Here is a 15,333-nt window from a genome sequence, read left to right as displayed (position 1 = left end):
AAAAATTCTTTGCTGTGAAATGATGCAGTGTCCAAACACAAACAAAATTGAGTAGGTTTAAGCTGCTGCAAAGTGTAGTATTGATGATATTCATCAAAACAAAAGTGAGACTGGCAGCTTTTTACAAACAAATTTTTGGCCTTGTTTCAATTTGCTTTAGTACTTTAAAAATGGGTACTGCTCAACAGAGAAACATAAATGTGATAGACCATTTTCTTATATTAGTGGAGTTAGGTAAAAGGTTATATGTTAACAAAATCAGATTTGATTTGTTTGTTTTAACGTTACCACATAGAAACTAGTACACTTCTTGGGTTGTATGAATTGACTTTCTTGCTGAGCTCTTTGGTTAAGAAATTACGTTTACTGCTCTTTCTCTGGCATGATTGAACTCCTTTTAAGAGTTTTTAGCTGAAGTGCTTTTTTGGCTTTGTTTTTTAATGCTGAAGACTTACTGATATTATTTCATCTGCATAGCTGGTAGTAATTTTTTTACACCCTACTATTACTGATTTTGTTTCAAACTTACTAAACCTAGATCCTCTTCCCCATTTTAGTTTTGTATTTTATCTATATTTTATATCTGCTGTCTGCTTTAATTTCCAACACAAAACCATAATAATGTCACAGTACTTAGTTCCTCCTATGTTGGAAGATAAAATTCCTAACCCCTTTCAGTGGGATAATTGCAATGGATGGAAATACTACTTCATTGTTATCCAGTGTGCTGGGAATGCATTCAGCATCCTCCCTACTTGCTTGATATGAAGAACAGTGTTACTGAATATATTACTCTTTTTCATTTATGCTTTAAAAGTTATGTTTAAAGATGGTTTCTGTGTATGGACATTATTTTTAATTGAAAGTATAGCTATATATAGTTGGTAGTGGTATCAGCTGGTCGTCTTAGCTCTGTGTACTATTTCAAACAGCCAAGAAATGTTTTCTTGCATGACTAGCCAAAGATCTGCAAAACACACATTTTAGATGTATTGGTTCTGTTCTTAAAGTCTACAGCTTAAAAGCTCTTAGCATGAAATAATATCTTACTATGTTTATAACTTCAGGCTTCAGAATTGAAAAAGAAATACTACGTTGTGTAGTAAATAGTGTACCTTTTCTTAAACGTTGTAGGGAAAAGGCAGGTCTTCACTGCTTTTTCTAATTTTGTTTATGTGCTTGATTGGCAATTACTGCTTTTTGAAAAGAAAATGTCAGTTACAAATACAGTGCTTGCCTGCTGGCTTCTCAGTTCTCTTTCTCCTTTGGTAGACCCAAAAGTTGAAGAGAGTGGTAATAGCAGTCTTAAAAGGACACCTTTATTCTCTTACTGCAAGGGAATAAGATAAATAGCAGATGGAAACCCCAGAACAACTAGGCTGTTGTGAAAGTGGATGGTCTCTGGTGTTCTATCCTGTGGCCAGTCTTGTAATGGTTCAGATAACTTGGTTCAGCATATTGCACTCTCATCTCGCTGGGGCAGCTAATTGGTGTGGAAGGTATCTTTGTTGCTACTTAGTTTTTTTTCTAGATGTAAAAGGCTGTAATTCACGAGTTTCTTACCAGTTCTGCAGCCAAAGTTATATGCTTCTGTTAAAAAGACAACAGTCCTGAGATTTATTCTTCCTACAAACATGCAATTGTGGTGTTCACATGCAGTTGCTTTTCTAGAATAACCATGCTTCTAGTCATGTTCCCCAATATATATGAAGTTTTCTGTATGTCCTTTTTTCTAGGTGAATGACCTGACAATTGGCTACGTTAATGCACATTTTATTGTGCCAAGCTTATCAGATGATCAGATTACTCTGTGACATGTTCTCATTGTTTATCACTCCATTAGTTTGTGTGCCATGTGCAAAATTTATTAGTAATTTTATAGTTTTTTCTATGTTATTGGTAATATTGAATAGTATGAGATTGAGAATTGATATGTGAAGCATTTGGCTAGGAATGTTGTCCCTGTTTGTTAAAATCATGTTAATAATTCTGGTTTCAATCAATGGAGTTTGTTGGTTTTTTAAAAAACCTGTTTTGTTTACTGTAAATTTAGTCAAACAAGCATCTAAAAATGCAGTACAGAAATTGAAATACTCTTTAACATCTTTCACTTTTATGATGAAGAAACGTATTAAATTGATCTTATTTATTAGACTGTAGGAAGTTGCATTAGTGGCTATGAGTTTCACTAAATGGGTTTATGTCCAGAGATGGTAGTTTGATTTCTTCTCTCCATTCCTCCTGCTCCTCCCCCCCCTTCCTTTCTGTGCTATTTTGGACTATATCCTGTTTTTCAAGATCTAGTAGAAGTTACATCTGTAGATTTCTCTGGATTCTTGATCATATCATAAAACTCTTTGAGTGCAGCTTATCTTGGTTTTCTGATTTTAAAATATTTAGCATAAGTTGTTGTAATTATTACATTATAAATATTGGAAACTGAGTTTTTTTTGTTGTGACATTGATGCATCTTTTGTGTTTAGATTCAGAGCAGAAATATTAATATGGCAGAAGAGGCTGAGATGTTTAACATTTAATGGTTTATATGGTGGTTGCTAGGATGTTTTCAATGTATTAATTATGAATGATAATCATATGTGTGTACTAGGAAATACACACTGGCTAAAAATTAAGGATAATCAATTAGAATAAATTTGGAGACCATATATTAAATGAATTGCATGAAGAAAAAAAAATATTTTGGAATACATCATTCTGTTTTGTTAGTATATTGCAATATGTTAATCCAAAACTAAATTTTGTTACAAGTGCAAGAGAAGTGAGGTGTTGTTTTCTACCTGTGTTAGTATACAAACCTGTATGTTCTCCTGAAACAGCTTTAAAGACTCATTCCACTAGGAAACTGAACCTGTTGCTATCACTGTCCAGTTGATTTCTAACCCACTACTAGATACTGTTATAACTAATAAAAAGAAGAATTTCAATGCTAGTACAGAAATATAGTTTACAAGTCTGCTCTTGTGAAGAATATTAATTGTTAGGAGTTGTAGACTGTATAGTGCACATCCTCATGCAGAGAAAACACGGAGATGAGTACTACTATGTAAGCTTAGGTGTCTGGCCTGTCTCTTTCAGACTTTGTAATACATCCCGTTCTGTACATTCCCAAAGCTTTTAATTTCCCTTTCATAGTGTGCTTCAGCAACTAGTAGGAAGCCACTGATACTTAAAGGCTCAGAAGTTTTGAAATTTCCTCTATTCCCTAGTGCTTTGCTGTAAAAATTCATGTCTTGCTGAGAAGAGCCTTCATTACTTAAGTGAAATTAAGCCTATATTTTTTGCTACCCCTAATACTGCGAATGTATTTTGATTTTTCCCATTGACTTTTGAGCATCCAGTAATAACACTTTGTAGCAAAAAGGCAGAGCAGGCAAGTTGAATATGAAGTAACATTAAAAGTAATTATCCCTTTTTAAAATGAAGATCAAATCTTTTAAAAAAGGCCTAGTAGTGTAACACCTCACAATTATTAGAATTTGGATTAATGCTTTAAGGAACAAACAGGGTTCTTAAGGTGTTCTGGACAGTGAACTTTGCTGTATAGCTTGGAGAGGTGTAACTATTACATACATTTTAGAATTGGAGGAACAGCTTGAAGTATTTGATATGACCATGACCAAACTACAGATTTAATAATCAGAAAGAAGAAGGAACCAAGAGCATTTAATCAGTCTTTGGTGCAAACTTTAGACATATTATTTTCTTGAAATAGTGCTAAGTAGACATGTTTTAATAATAATTGCTCCATAGATGATAATCAACTGCAAATGTATGTATTCCTTTTAATCTAAAGCATTATTTAAGTGTAAACATTAAAACATGATTTGTCCTTGCTTATAGTGTTCTACTGGGGCCTGTAAAGGACTGAGGTTGCAGTTGGACCTGCACTATCAACTCAATCCTAATTGGCTATATTGCCAAGAACACATATTTTGGGTTGCAGAAGGCCAGCCTCCTGCATAAATAAACCGTAGCATAATTGGAAAAAAGCATACCATTGTGTTGCTTGGCAGCATGAGATTGAATCTGACTGTCTGAAACAAACGTACATACTGAAGTTCTTAGATTTTTTTTTTTTTTTTAATTTTAGTTTTGAGGTTGGTTCCTTGTTTGATTTTTTTTTTCCAAAAGATTAAATAATCCATGTGATTTTGCTGTATTAAAAAAAAATTGCTCTTTGTATCATTAAGCCTTCTATGTCTAGTTGTTTCGTTTGGGGTTGTTTGGGGTTTTTTTAAGTGATGGGACAGATACTGAATTCTCTATCCCTGTTCTTGAATTATGCCACATATATGAGTATTTTAGTTCTCTTAACACAGGGTGTACATACGGAATTTTTGTTTCTTTGAGGTTGTTGACCTTCATTTTCCCCAAATCTCATTCACATTAAGGCTTCAATCTTTGAATTTCCTCAGAATTTTAAATTTTCAACCAGACCTCTGCATAAGTTCCCCAGTGCTCTAAAATATGGGCGGAAGATAATAGGATCAGGCTGTAACACCTGTAAGTCTGTAATACAGATAATATTCATATTTGTTGCTCAAGGAGGAGGAAACATCATTGCTTAAAACTAGCATTTTCTGCAGCATTCCTCTGTGGTCTCTTCAGCATAGAATGCTGCGTAGCTGGTACTTGAAGATCTGAATGCATTTAGATGTCTCCTTTGAGACATATTTATGGGGTTGAGAGTTGTGGTCCCTCTGCTTTGCCCTTGACCTGACAATAAGCAGTGATCCTTTCTTTTGGAAGTTGACTTTCTGTGCTTTTACTGCTTGCTTAGATTCATGTGGATGGTAGGTGTAGGAGCATGTTGTACAAAGTGAAGTTGCGTACCATGACGTAGATGTAGCTTAGCTACACTTAGTCTTAGCACTAAACTTTGAAGTTTAAAAAAAAAAAAAAAAAATCCTGGAAGAACTGAAGTGTGTTTCAGGACATCCCTCTTTATTTTGTTGCATGACATTGTGGGTGAATAGAATTGTACCTTTGCATGGATGTTCCAAAATTCTAGAAACTTATGCTGTCAAATGTCTTAATTTCAGGTGTATGATGTAGAAAGAGGAATGAAAAAGGTTACTTGAAGTAACCTATTTCTCAATGAGAATAGTTTTGGTTCATAACAATTCTAGTTACTCAAAATCTGTTTTTTACTGCATCACTTAGAAATTTATTGCTTTGAAATCATGTGTTGGAGCCTGATGCAGCTGATGAAGTCCCATGTGCACTCACTTCTTTACTAGGAGAAGGAATCCAAATTAATTGTAATATAAACTATTTGAAATAACCTTTTCTCTGATGGCTGCTTATCAGGTATTTTTTAAACACTGAAAGTTAGACACTTCTTGCTCTGCTGAATAGTAGCTTTATGACAAGTTTTTCATTAATTATTGAGTACATTTCAATTTTAGTGCATGTCAGTGTTAATGAGCAAATTTCTGGGACCACCATTTTTCTATTCTGATTATGTAAATAATTTCCTCCTTCCTGAAAGACGTAAGGCACAGAGGAAAAAGAAAGTTATAAGTGTGTAGGGGTGTGTATAGATTGTAACTACTGAATTAGGTCAGTGTTACAGTTTTGGGGGAGGTGTTTCTAGATGAGAAGGCGTTTTGATTGAAATAAAGGAATAGGGTAGAAGGTTAGATTCCTAAGTCTAGAATTTTTAGACTAGAATCATGTCATAACACTTGTGATGAGTCAGTATTTATTAGGATTTTAAGAAAGCAGGTCCCAGAATCCTATATGAAACAAATCTGATACTTTTCAACCTAAAATATGTATTGCTGCAGTTAAGCTTTTTTGCAGTACAGCACTTACGATGAAAAAGCACATTTTCTGTGAGATCCTGTTAAGATAGGAATGTCATTCCATAAATAATGCTGGAGAAAAAATAATTTTGTTTTTTCTTAGCATAGTTGTATGATTTTCAGAAAGCTCTGTTACTACATGTTGAGTAGACTAGTATCCTGGTCTGTTCATATACCCCATACATTGTTACACACTGCAGAGTAGTTTTTGTGGCATATATTCTCACTTGTATATAAACAGAAAACTTTAAATAAAGGAAAAAGAGGTCTGTGTCCCTAGATAGGGCTTGGGTAATGCGCATGAATAATAAATTGTATTTTGAGGTCTGCTACTGTCATCTGTCACCTTGCATTTGCTTTTTTCTGAGACTCTATATTGTAAGTAGCTAATTTAGGAGAAAGACTGTATGTATTGGGGTATTTCAGTTACTTTTAAGGAGATGACTTTGAGAAACTTAGATAAAGCAGTTCTAGAAGTCAACTGCATTAGAACATGATGTGTGTTCCTTGATCATTATATGCTAAAATGCCATCCTTTGTATTTGCTGTTACATGTTACCCTGTAACAGAGTAATATGTACATACCTGCTTTTTATCTAGCACTTTCCAAGGAACTGAAGCTTTTTTCCTGGCTTTTGGAAAGGTGCTTGATTTCTTTTCTTACCCAGACAAAATTAACCTCTTCTGCCGTACAGGCGTGAGGTTGCTGGTTGCTGGAAGCTGAGGTGAGGTTCAGATGTGCAGCTGTACTGAATGCTTGAGCCTGGAAGCAGAGGCCCATCGTGGAGGGCAGTGCAGTGTCCGGTGTCCTCTGCGCAGTCTGGTGCTCTGTTGGAATGCTACTTGCAGCGGGTGGTGTCTTCTAAATGGGGAGCATGCGGAGTCAAAAAAACTATAGTTGTCTTTTCTTGGTGTTACTAAAATTACAAGGAGTCAGGTGGAGCAAAAGCTGACCTTCACTTATAATTTAGTGGTGGATCCAGCGTGACATAAGGAGATGGCAAAAGCATGACGAATCAGAATTTGCTCAGTTGGCAATCAAAAGCAAATGGCAGTGGGATTTGACTCGGTCTTCATAGCCTCGTACATCAGATTAACAATGGTGTAGTGAGTTTGTCATTTAATAGGTGTCTGTCTCCATCTTGTCACTGTATCAAAATATCCATTCAAAGCTTTGGGTGAAGGCGATAGTTGTGGGTTTTTTAACATGGCTTAATGTGCTGAATCCAAAATCAAATATAGTAGAAATGAGACCTATATAAAAATTAATATAGAGTATCCAGCTGGTTACAGGCAGTTTGAATTGTTTCTGTTGGGCTGTCTGCTCAAAACCAAGGTGTTGCTGTGTCAGTTTTCATTTCATCATAAATAATCAAATTAATTATGAATAGGTGTAAAGGCTATTCTTGGGGTGAGCCAAGCTGTACCTTGGTGAGTTTTAACTCTGAAAAACTCAAATTGAATAGTCTGAATTAAAGAAGTGATGGGAATTTGAAATTTCAAGTTCTAGAGAGATTAAAGAAGTAGCGTGTTCTCTGTGGGTGTGCAGTTTGATGTTTTTTCTAAAACATAATGGTTAAATCAGTGGCTGAAAACAGGACTGGTAAACTACTCCCTTCTAATACTGTTTAAAATGCATAAATTGGATGATGAATTGTGCTTACAAAAACATGTTTGTATAGTCTGTAAGAAGGAAAATACCTGAACAAGGGTATCCTTGCAATTTAGAGTATGCAGATACTACAAGAAGCAATCAGACCATTTATTGGAGATGGAGTGTTTCTACTTAGGTGCAGCATAACTTGAAGTTACTTTTGTATCTCTGAGGACATCACACAAATGGGGAGTTGCGGGGGAGAAGCGATGAACTTACTTAAGAAGTTTGACTTATCTTATGCACGTGTCCAAGCCAAGTGAACTTCTCTGGATGCCCTGAAATACACTTTTCTGGGAATGTAATTTAAGTAATATACATAGAGTATTGTGATTAGAGTCTTAAGCAAACAGTCACTGAATAAGAGGAAGAAAAAGATATGTTAGTCCTTTATGTAAATATTCTGTATTTACTAGTATCTACAAAATTCTGTATATTTTTGTTGTGCAGATTTTGTTTTACTCTGAATTTACAAGATTTTGAATAAGTTGGTTATTTCATTAGTAGTTTTCTTGTATCTCCTAGTTAAATTATGTCACTGACCTTGAGCAGAAAGGAATTTACAAGCATGCTTTGCCGAGACCCTTCAGCTAAGCACAGAGGCAAAATCTGAGGGTCAATCCACACTACTGTACGTAAGTCGAACAGAAGAGCTGCAGTTTTGTCCTGGCTGTCTGGCTGGCATTGGGATGAGTATGCTCTGGTCTTGCAGTACACTAGTTCAGGTAATTAAAGAAGCTGAAAGATAATCATAGTCGTTGTAACTTTGGGAGGTTTTGTTGCTGTTGTTTCCTTTAGTACTGTGAACTGGCTAACTTTGTGATAGTTCAGCCAAAAGTATTAGAGTAAGAAAGAGATGAGATTGAAGCAGGTTGCGGTTGATATAAGTTATTGTGGAACCACAGCTGCCAGTGGTCACTTCTTTTTGCAGTTTATGCAAACCTAGACCAGGATTGCTGCTGAAAGGAGCTGTTTCACCCTTTTTCTGCTTCTTTGCTACCTCACTCCTTGTGCCAGCACAAGTTTTGGTGTGGCTGTATTGTGAACCAGACCTGTTACGGAAGAATGGTGGTGATTAAGGAAGGTTTATTGTGGTGATAGTTGGCTTAGGACTGTTGAAATGTACAATGTAAGTTGGTGGAAGTTTGATTTCATGGTTTATGCAAGTATCTAGAAGCCTCAATCAGGTAGTGCAGGGGAACTGACTGCACTGAGCTGCAGTAGACTGCTCTGTGTGTGGGGGGGGGTATATATGGCAGGAAACTTAGTTTTGCTAATATTTTCTACCTAGCGATCTTTCTAAACATCAATACAAAACAAGTAAATACTCAGGAGGGCATTTTTAAAAAGAACACCAATTAAAATAAGTTCACTTTAAAAATTGCATTTTAAAAAAAATCAGTTTCTTCCTAAAGAAAATTTGAGTCGGTAATGCCTCTGTTCTGAACTTAGCAGACTTACTAAGCCCTATGAATATGAATTCTGAAGAGTGGGGATGGATTACAATTGCTTGTATCCAAAGAACACAGTTCTGTTCAGCAGTGAACATTATTGGAGACAGCTGACAATATTGGAGAACTCTAAATTTGTTGGTGCTGTTAATATTGGATTCTGCACAGGGGAGGAATAGTGCATTCAGTCAAAATTTTTATTGTATATATAATGGCTTACAAATTTGCACGATTTCTGAAAGGGTTTTAAAGAAATGCTGTTATCTTGGAGAAAGATAACAGTATTGAAAAATAATTTGAGATGAGATGTCATAATAAAACACTTAGAAATATGCATAATGTTACAGCAGAAATTTTACTCTTAACTGGTTAACTTGAAGGTTTTTGAATCAGGAACTTAGCACTGCCGAATGAATCTTGCTGAAAGCTCATAGAATTCTTTCTACTACCCTACTTGGCTTTTGAACTTCCTGAGTACTGTTGCTGTTGGTTTATGTGGTGCTTGGAAGTCTGAGTTGCTCTAGAAAATTACTTTTTGTCTTCTGTGGTTATACAGTGCCCTGCGGTATAGAGTGGAATTGCTGTTATAACTTAACGCAACTTTTTATTTCTGTATTTAACACAATGAAGTTGAAATACGTAGTGATTATTGAACTGTTGGTATATCATGATTACAGGATCAACAAATAAATCTGATATCAGAATTTTCTTAATATAATCCACTAAAATAGTTGGTGGGGATGTGATGGGCTTTGTAGTGGGCCTGAAAGGCCAGTGAACCCAGGCTTTCATAGGCACATGCTGGAAGAATGGAATACAGGTCAAATGCCCTGGGTAAATACTGATTTGCTAACAGAAGAAGTTTGGCTGCAGGGTCTCTATTAGTCTAGCTGAGGTAGAATCAATCTCCCTCTCAGACATCTGCAGTTAGTGTCAGGAGAAGAGTATTAGAAAGGATGACAAATTTGGCTGCTTATGCTCTTAATCAGGTCATTTCTACATAGAACTTGATTAGCACCTTGAATTCAAATTGAAAATCTACTATTAACAATTCAAGCACAACAGAGTCAGAGTAAACAGCTGCATTTTGGATGCATGTCAGTTTCTCAGTGGTATAGAGGTAATTATCAGTGTAATTTTTACTTAGAACATTAAAATCGTGTTAAAAACTTCAAATGTTACCTTCCTTTGTCAGTTGTACTCAATAAAATGAAACACTAAGTCTAAAATAAAAGATTCTTTATAGTAGTGTATTTGTTTTTTGTAGTGATCTTTTTCAGGTACAGATTACTTTATCGGCATGTGTCAATATAGCATGTTGTCTTTTTTTTTTTTTTTTCAGTTTATGCAATGGTCTCTGCAAGATGGCATGTTCTTGAGTTGGAGCTTTTTAAGGCAAGCATATGCTGGTACTTCAACTTTACTAAGTGGACTATAATTTCTTCTCTCGCAACAACTACATAAGCAGACAAAATTGCAAAGATCTGCCCTGTGTCGAGTATGACAGCCACGACTCGTGGCTCTCCGGTAGGAGGGAATGATAGCCAGGGCCAGGCTCCTGATGGACAGTCCCAGCCTCCCCTCCAGCAGAATCAGGTATGATATTAACAATAAAATTGTCTAAAAATAAAGCATTTAGTACTTTAGAAATAGTGTTTCTGAATTATTTGAGTTTGTGTATTCCTAGAGATGTCTAGTTAAGTTAGATATCTTTTTGTTGTGTCTGGAAGTACAAAAAGATTTTGAGGGATGAAGGTAGTGCTAGTGGCAAAGTAGATGCAGTTAGGGAGCACTGCATTGCAAAAGATGCTCCCTTTTCAAGCAGTAGCATAGTTCTTTAAGCATACGTATTTTGGATAAGAAGCCTTCTTGGAATAATTTCAGAAGCTTCCTCAGAACTGCATTGTAGACTTAACCTGCCACAGATTGGTAAAGCTACACTCTGAGAGTTCAGTTTATGCTCAGTTCTGCAAAAGCACTTTTTGGATAAAACAGCTTACGAGTGGGTATCAGCTCTTTAAGACCAGATTCATCTAGGTCTCTGTTCATTGTACTAGACTACCTAAACAGCGTGGCACGTTTCTGTCAAACAGGTTATCCTGATTTCAAAAAAATAAGCAAAAACTTTCAAATACTACATCGTAACGTGATGATTCTTTTTTGTTTGGGGAAAAAATACCAGAAAAGATGCTTTTAAACAGTGCAGCCAAACCCATTTAAAAGAAAAACTACACTGTCATTTAATTCAGTTAGAAGATGATATTTGTTTAATATCATAAGGTTTAATGTTGCTACTTCCTGAGAATGAATTGTTCTTTGGAACATGTGTGGTGGGCTGACCCTGGCTGCCAGGTAAGCCCCCACCCTATTGCTCACTCTCTCCGCCTCAGTGGGATGGGAGAGAGAATCGGAAAAAGTGGGAAGTTCTATAGGCTGAGATAAAGGCAGTTTAATAAGTGAAGGGATAATGGGGGGAACAAGTGATGCAAATGCAGTCATTCACCACCAGCTGATGGATGCCCAACTAGTCCCCAGGCAGCAGCTACCTTGGAAAAAAACTCACCCCCTGTTTTATGGTCAAGCTTGGCATTGTATGGTATGGAATATCTCTTTGGTCAGCTCAGGTCAGCTGTCCTGGCTGTGTCCCCTCCCAGCCTCTTGCCCATCTCCAGCCTACTTACTGCTGGGGGGCAAAGTGAAAAACACAAGGCCTTGAATCTGTGCAAGAGCACTATTCAGCAACAGACAAAACACTGGTGTGTTATCAATACTATTTTGGTTACAAATCCAAAACCCAACACCATACAGGGTGCTCTGAAGAAAATTAACTCCATGCCAACCAGACCCTGTACAACATATGAAAAATGTTCTTGAGATTTTGGTCCTTTCTTGTCCTCCTAAATCTTGCTGTTCTGATTTGAATCTTTATTATTGTCAATTCATACTATTTCTATATACAAATAAGCATGAATCTACAAAATGCATTGTGTTTTGCATGACCCATGAAAATGGGCATAACTAGTCATGGTTAGTAGCCAACTTTAGTAGTGTGTTACTCATTTTTAGCAAACTTCTTCTAAAAATGTTTTTCGTGTTGGTTTTCTTCTGTGCTGTTGCTGAAGTTTGTCTTTCTACCTAAAATAATCATATTTTCTGCAGAAGATTTGTAAAAACTGGAGCATCTGTATAGTCTTTTATTTTCACCTTCTAGATAAGTGGTCTGCAGAAGTTTGTTACAAAAACCTCCCACTTTCCTCAGTGGGAAAGTAGCTTAATTTTTAAACTGTTGAGATAAAAAGCATATAGCACATTTTATGCTCTATTTTTTGTTAATTTGAAATCAAACGGTTTTATTATATTTTATGATGACAGGTACTTACTTCAAGTGATTCTTTGAAACACAATGTGAAGCAAAAATGCCAAAATAAGTGGCACGTAAGTGCAGTCAGTATTTAAAGTATTTTCCATACCAATTTTAGACTTCTTCACCTGATTCATCCAATGAGAACTCCCCAGCTACCCCGCCTGATGAGCAGGGCCAAGGAGATGCTCCACCCCAGCTTGAAGATGAGGAGCCTGCATTTCCACACACAGACCTGGCAAAGTTGGATGACATGATTAACAGGTATTTTCACACTTTTTTCAGAGGGTGTAGATTATTTGTGCAAATATCTTGATAGTGGAATCAGGATTCTTGCATCTTTGTTTCACTGGATTTCTTGAAATACTTTTTTTATTGAGTTAGAATTGCAAAGAGAGAGAGGCTTAAATCAGAGTTTGTGTGGTGTGGTGTTTTGGTTTTTTTAATGAAGTGCTTATCAGGGCCTTTAAAAATGTATATTCTTACCCTATATTAAAAGCATTACAAAGGGCAAGGATTCTTGATTTCTAAGCAGCACAATTGAAATACAGGGGGGTTTGTTTTGTTTTTGAATATAGGCCTCGATGGGTTGTTCCTGTATTGCCGAAAGGGGAATTAGAAGTTCTTCTAGAAGCTGCTATCGACCTAAGTAAAAAAGGTAAGCTGAAAAGGCAGTTAATGATTATTGGCCAGTGTGTAAAGTCTTTTCTTGTTGAATCCCTGGTGGAGGCTTAAAAGTTTTTAATTGTTTCTGTTACAACCCTGGTCCAGAAGATTGTGTCAGAGTGGTATGCAGAACTTTTGTAGATCAGTAATTTTAGAAAGCCGTCAATGTAGTTAGAAATTAGGTGCCTTAGCATGAGTAGGGAAGTTGAATAAGCTCACAGCAATAAAAATCTTGTCATTCCTGTCCTACCTGTTTTCTGTATTCACTTTGATATCAGACCTAGTGGGTTTGGTCTTTATAACAGATACTAAAACTCAAAAGAATTCTATTTTTTTTAAAAAACAGGTTATTAACCTGGCTTTCCAAATGTCTTGCCGTAATTTTTTCTTCAAATTTGGCATGCACGTACTTTTGAGAATATTAGAGAGAAGTTAGAATTTTCAACAGCGTGACTTAGACTAATAATTCTACCATATTGCTTGCCGTGTCTGACTTGCCTAAAAGAAGGAGGGTTCCATATCAGGACTGTGTATGTGTTTGATAAATTGTACTAGTCAGACTGACAAGTTCATTGTGTGTTGTGGAAAGTTCTGTTCTCCTGGAAAGTTGCTTGGGTCTCCTATTCAGGTCAGTATTTGTTGCCCCAGTATTTGAGTAATACCAGAAGTCAGATCAAAATATTTTTCTGGGGTATCTACACTTACCAGCTAGTTGTGTTTTAAATATAGTGACATACAAGGTGCCTGTTCTTTACTTTTGCATAGCTGGACCAAGATGACTTCACTTCCATGTCAATAAAGGTTATTCTTAGGCAGTTTTAAGAATAAAAACCTGATCGTGGTCATGATATTCTGGGTTATCTTTACTGTTTTCTTAAGTCTTTTTTGCTCTGGAGCACTCTCTGGAGAAACAAAAGTTACGGTGCACCTTTGTGATCCAAAACAAGATAACGACATGTTGTTGCCAACACTGATTTCAGCCGTAGTTGCACTTGGAATTGGCTTCTTTGCATATAGCTAGGTCTGGCAGGAATCCTAAGGTGAGTGTAGAATTTTCAAGTGATCGCATCTCTTCAGGGACAAAAGAAATGCCAACTTACAGAAAGAAAATGCAGCCATCTTTTTGTCTGGGCTGTTGGAACAGCGCAGTAAAAAAATTCTCTGCTTGTGATTTGTGAGAGAGGAGATGTGTGTACTGCCAGCTGTGAAGTCATGTATTAAAAAAAAAAAGAAAACCTACAAAAAACTGTCAATGCAATGCAGTAATAAGAGCAGAATGAGATTTTTGGCTACTTGTAACATCAGCGTACCTCTCCAAAGTGTCAGGCTTAGTTGAACGTTCCCAAACAAAAAGTTTTCTCTTTTTCCTCTTGAAGTTGTGAAAAACAGTGGAAATCTATTCATGTGCTTTACACACTTAAATTTTTATTAAGTTGTTGATGTCCAATTCTGAAAAGGGCTTCTGCATTGCTATCTAATTATTCTTCCTCTTGCCCTCTAGATGAATTCCTATGTCTGTACTTATGCAAGGTTTATTGGCTAAGGAGAAAATAAGGAAAGCTATTAGAGGTAGTTGTTCGTTAACTGTTATCTTTACAGTTACATCCTATATTTTTTTTCCTCGCTACTTGAAGTTACATGATGGTTCTTTTTTAAATCACTGCCAGTGCTTGAGGAATATGATAGGGTGCTCACTTGGTATAACTGACACTATTTTGGTAGCTCAAAACTTGGCGGACACTGTTTAAGAGCTGTGTATGTATAGAGAAGTAATACAAATGATTCTGTTGTGTACATTTCTTAACAGATCAAAAATGTGTTCCATGATCTCAGTAAGATCTAAAGTTGGACACCTTGCTACCTCTCTAAGGGCATTTTTCTTAATCTGAGGAGTTCTGTTTCAAAAGGGGAGAACTGAAAGGAGAAATTGAAAAATAACCAGCTGTTGAACTACATAAATTTTATATTGCAGTCTGTAACTCATTTAGATTGTGAAGCAACAAAACCTAAAAAGAGCCCAGTAAATTTTTTTATCAAGCACCATTTTCTAGTGGTTAGGATTCTCAAGTAGCTTTTTATTCCTAACAGTGCCAGTGGCCAGTGGCATTGGCATTCTCTAGTGACTCTGGGGTAACTGCTGTCTTTGTGACCCTGTTTATAAAATAAGAGTGATATTTGCCATCCTCTTTAAATCTTTTCAGGAACTGAAATTGAAAGGGACATAACTGAATTGAAAGTACTTGTAAGAATTAAATATCATCATTACCACCTTCAAGTGCAAGGAGCAAATTTGACAAGAGTAGTATGAATCCTGTCTAGACTGTGACTTATATTATTCCTGGGAGATGCATTTATTTATGGAAGATTATCTTT

At 36.2% G+C, this 15,333-nt stretch overlaps 1 protein-coding gene across 3 annotated transcripts in view; it reads left to right on the top strand.

Annotated features, from left to right (window-relative positions):
* The window catches only part of USP9X (ubiquitin specific peptidase 9 X-linked), a 102,903-nt gene that overhangs the window by 14,378 nt on the left and 73,192 nt on the right, over positions 1-15,333 (top strand). For 2 of the 3 annotated variants that reach the window (XM_049834798.1, XM_049834796.1), the window contains exons 2-4: positions 10,276-10,529; positions 12,413-12,558; positions 12,873-12,952. In XM_049834798.1, the coding sequence (XP_049690755.1) occupies positions 10,434-10,529; positions 12,413-12,558; positions 12,873-12,952 (322 nt within the window). In that variant the 5' untranslated portion in view covers positions 10,276-10,433. Of the gene's footprint in view, positions 1-8,007; positions 8,208-10,275; positions 10,530-12,412; positions 12,559-12,872; positions 12,953-15,333 lie in introns of all 3 variants that reach the window. The other variant, XM_049834797.1, reaches the window with a different exon arrangement.

The sequence above is a fragment of the Accipiter gentilis genome, chromosome 32 (assembly GCF_929443795.1).
Source record: "Accipiter gentilis chromosome 32, bAccGen1.1, whole genome shotgun sequence".
In the NCBI taxonomy this organism is placed as follows: domain Eukaryota; kingdom Metazoa; phylum Chordata; class Aves; order Accipitriformes; family Accipitridae; genus Astur; species Astur gentilis.
The sequence above is the reverse complement of the archived record's forward strand: the minus strand, read 5'-3'. Positions and strand labels throughout refer to the sequence as shown.